Genomic DNA, 2,673 nt, shown 5'->3' with positions numbered 1-2,673 from the left:
TCCCAAAGTGCTGGGATGACAGGTGTGAGCCACCGCGCCTGGCCCATGGCAGATGTTTAATAAACATCTGTTAAAAACAGGCAGGACTTATTTCAACCTAAGAGCTGGCCAGAGAAGTCAGGAAAGCGCCCAAGTCGGGCACAGCAGAGGTGCCTTCATGCTCGCCCCTGCCCGTCACTGACCCTCATGCCAGGGCACATGCCAGCCACACGGTGACTCAGGGATCAAAGGCACATCCTCCTGAATTCCACACTTACGGAAGGTGTCACATGGCACTGGGGCTCCCGGGGCCCTGCTGAGCCGAGGGTGGCCAGGGAAGCCGGAGTCAGCTACAGAGGGCAGGGGTGGGGGCAGCTCCCTGTTCCATGAGGCAGGTGCACAGCAAAAGCGCCCGGTGTCTACCCCATAGAGAAACGAAGGCAGGGCGTCCTTTGGCCCAGCAGAGCAATGTCAAAAGAGTGTGGCTCTTCTGAATACTGAGAGTCTGAGGAGGGGCAGGGAGCCTCACACTCCTCCCTGCATGCCAGCTGCAAGGGTCCTAGGACACCGCACGCCTTCGATGCTGGCTGAGTCTGGGGAAATAATGCAGTGAAGACAGCAGAGGTCTGCCTCACAGGGCGGAGGGAATGCAGAACAGAACGGGCAGCGCGGGGGCCCGGAGCCGGGACGGTGCCCGGGGAGGCGAGCGCTGGCGCGGGGGTGGCTGCGCTGTAAGAGCCCGGCTTCTGCTGGGGCGCAGGGGCGGCTGGCGCCGCTGTAAGTGAGGGCAGAGACCAGGCAGGAGGCTCCTGCAGTTGCCGGCGGTGGAAGGTCAGGGTCGCAGGCGGCTGACAGCGGACTCCAGCCCCTCCCCGCGGCTCTCAGCAGGCGGAGGCTCACACCCGTTGGCCTCCGTTTCCGACCTCCCTGCCCCAGTAACTCCAGCTAGAGACTCGGACACCTCCATGACAACCGGCCCCGGGCTTCCCTCTGCCTGGAAAGCTCGCCCTGGGGTCCCCGGAACAGGCACCGTCTCTTCATTTGACCCCCGGGCGCCTTCCCGCCCTCACGCTGCCCCCACAGCCCCGTCTGGAACCTGTGGACTGCACTGCGACGGGCCGGAGCTTCCAGGTGGAGGTGCCCTCGGCGGGGCCGCCACCCCTGGCACGCAGCAGCCACCCCAACCCCACCCCACAGCACCTCCCTCCAGCAGGCGACTCCGCGAGGCTGCCCCTCCCTCGCAGGCCGTTTAAGGGAACGTTTCGGTTATCTGCATGCTGCTGAGCGCCTGGCAGCCAGAAGTGCCACACACATGTTTAAGTAACTGACAGCAGAGCCGCTCAGGACAGGGCACCCAGGGCCGGCAGACACCCCACGGGGACCTCGTGCTGTCCCCTGGCCCCCCCTAACGAGGATCTACTTCGGAGGTCAGAGGGCTTGGCCAGAGAACCAGGAAACGCGCTGGGAGGAGCGCACCCCCGCCCCCCGCGGTGACAGAACTGCGGGGCCATTGTCCCTTCAGCCACAGAGCAAACACTTGGCCTTTGTTCCCGGGACCCTGGGGGGGCCTCGGGGCGCCGCTTCCCCCACCTGGCCCGAAAACCCGCAGGACAGGTTTGGGTCTCCCGAGACCCCGAAGCCTGGGACCCAGCTTTTCTCTCCAAGTGTCTCCCCCGCCCGAGGCGCAGGGGTTTGAATCCCACAGACGCGCTGGGCGCCAGGGCCGCGTCAGCCCCTCCGCGAGCACCCAGAGCGCCCACCCGGGGGCGGAGGCGCGGACGTCCTGGGAAATCCGCGGCCGCTCCCACCCCCCGGGCCCGCCGCCCGAGTGAATCACCGCCCAGGCCCGGCGCGGCGGGAGGGAGGTGCGCGCGGCCCGTGCACGGCCACTTCCTGCTGCCGGGCGGGGAGGCAGCCCCGGTGCCCCGGCGCTTCGAGACCCCCCAGCCCCCCGGCCCGAGAGGCGCGGACCCCGAGTTCTGGCAGGTGCGCGCGGCGCGGCGCGTGGAGGGAGCTGCGGCCTCCGGGGTCCGCGGAGGGACGAGGGCGCGCGGCCTCCCGGTCGCTGCAACCTGCGCGGAGCCGGGGCCGTGTCCGCCCCGGGGGAATCCCCACACCCGGGCCCCGCGGCTCTTACCGACCAGCAGGCACAGCACGTCGAGCAGCACGAAGACCCACCTCCGCTGCATGCCCGCGGCCCCCGACGCCGCTCCCTGTGCGTCCAGGCCCGGCCCGGCTGCGGGTCACGTGTCCGCGGAGCCCGCCCCGCGCGGAGGGGGTGGGAAGGGGAGGGGAGGGGAGAGGGGAGCGCGCGGAGGGGAGGGGAGGGGAGGGGAGGAGAGGGGAGGGGAGGGGAGGGGAGGGAGCGGCGGGCGGGTGCGGCGGCCCCGGGAAGGCGTGGACTCTGCCCCCGCCCGCGGCGCCGGGAGGAGCGGGTGGGGCGAGCGTGTGGGCGCCGCGGGGACCGTCCGGCTGGATTTCGGGGCCCTGACCCGGGCTGTGCGCGTCTCCGAGCTGCGCGCGGTGGTGCCGGCTCGAGGGTCCCCGCGTGGAGAAGGAAGGCGGCGAACGGCAGGACCGCGGGGCCGCGGGGAGGGTGCGCTCTGGCTCCGCAGGACGGGTCCCCCCACTTTCCTCCCAGGAAGTGGCCCCCGCGGCGCACCTTGAAACCTCGGAAAGGGCCGGACGCGGCGG

The 2,673-nt window shown here is 70.4% G+C and overlaps 1 protein-coding gene across 1 annotated transcript in view; it reads right to left on the bottom strand.

Annotated features, from left to right (window-relative positions):
- PLPP2 (phospholipid phosphatase 2) overlaps positions 1-2,343 on the bottom strand; it is a 4,532-nt gene extending 2,189 nt beyond the window's left edge. Inside the window, exon 1 of the mRNA XM_032272047.1 lies at positions 2,117-2,343. Within this exon, the coding sequence (XP_032127938.1) occupies positions 2,117-2,168 (52 nt within the window). The 5' untranslated portion in view covers positions 2,169-2,343. The remainder of the gene's footprint in view (positions 1-2,116) is intronic.
- Positions 2,344-2,673: the final 330 nt, after the last annotated feature.

Source organism: Sapajus apella, unplaced genomic scaffold (assembly GCF_009761245.1).
Source record: "Sapajus apella isolate SASKATOON/1434 unplaced genomic scaffold, GSC_monkey_1.0 scaffold280, whole genome shotgun sequence".
Lineage (NCBI taxonomy): Eukaryota > Metazoa > Chordata > Mammalia > Primates > Cebidae > Sapajus > Sapajus apella.
This window is presented reverse-complemented; position numbering and strand designations above follow the sequence as displayed.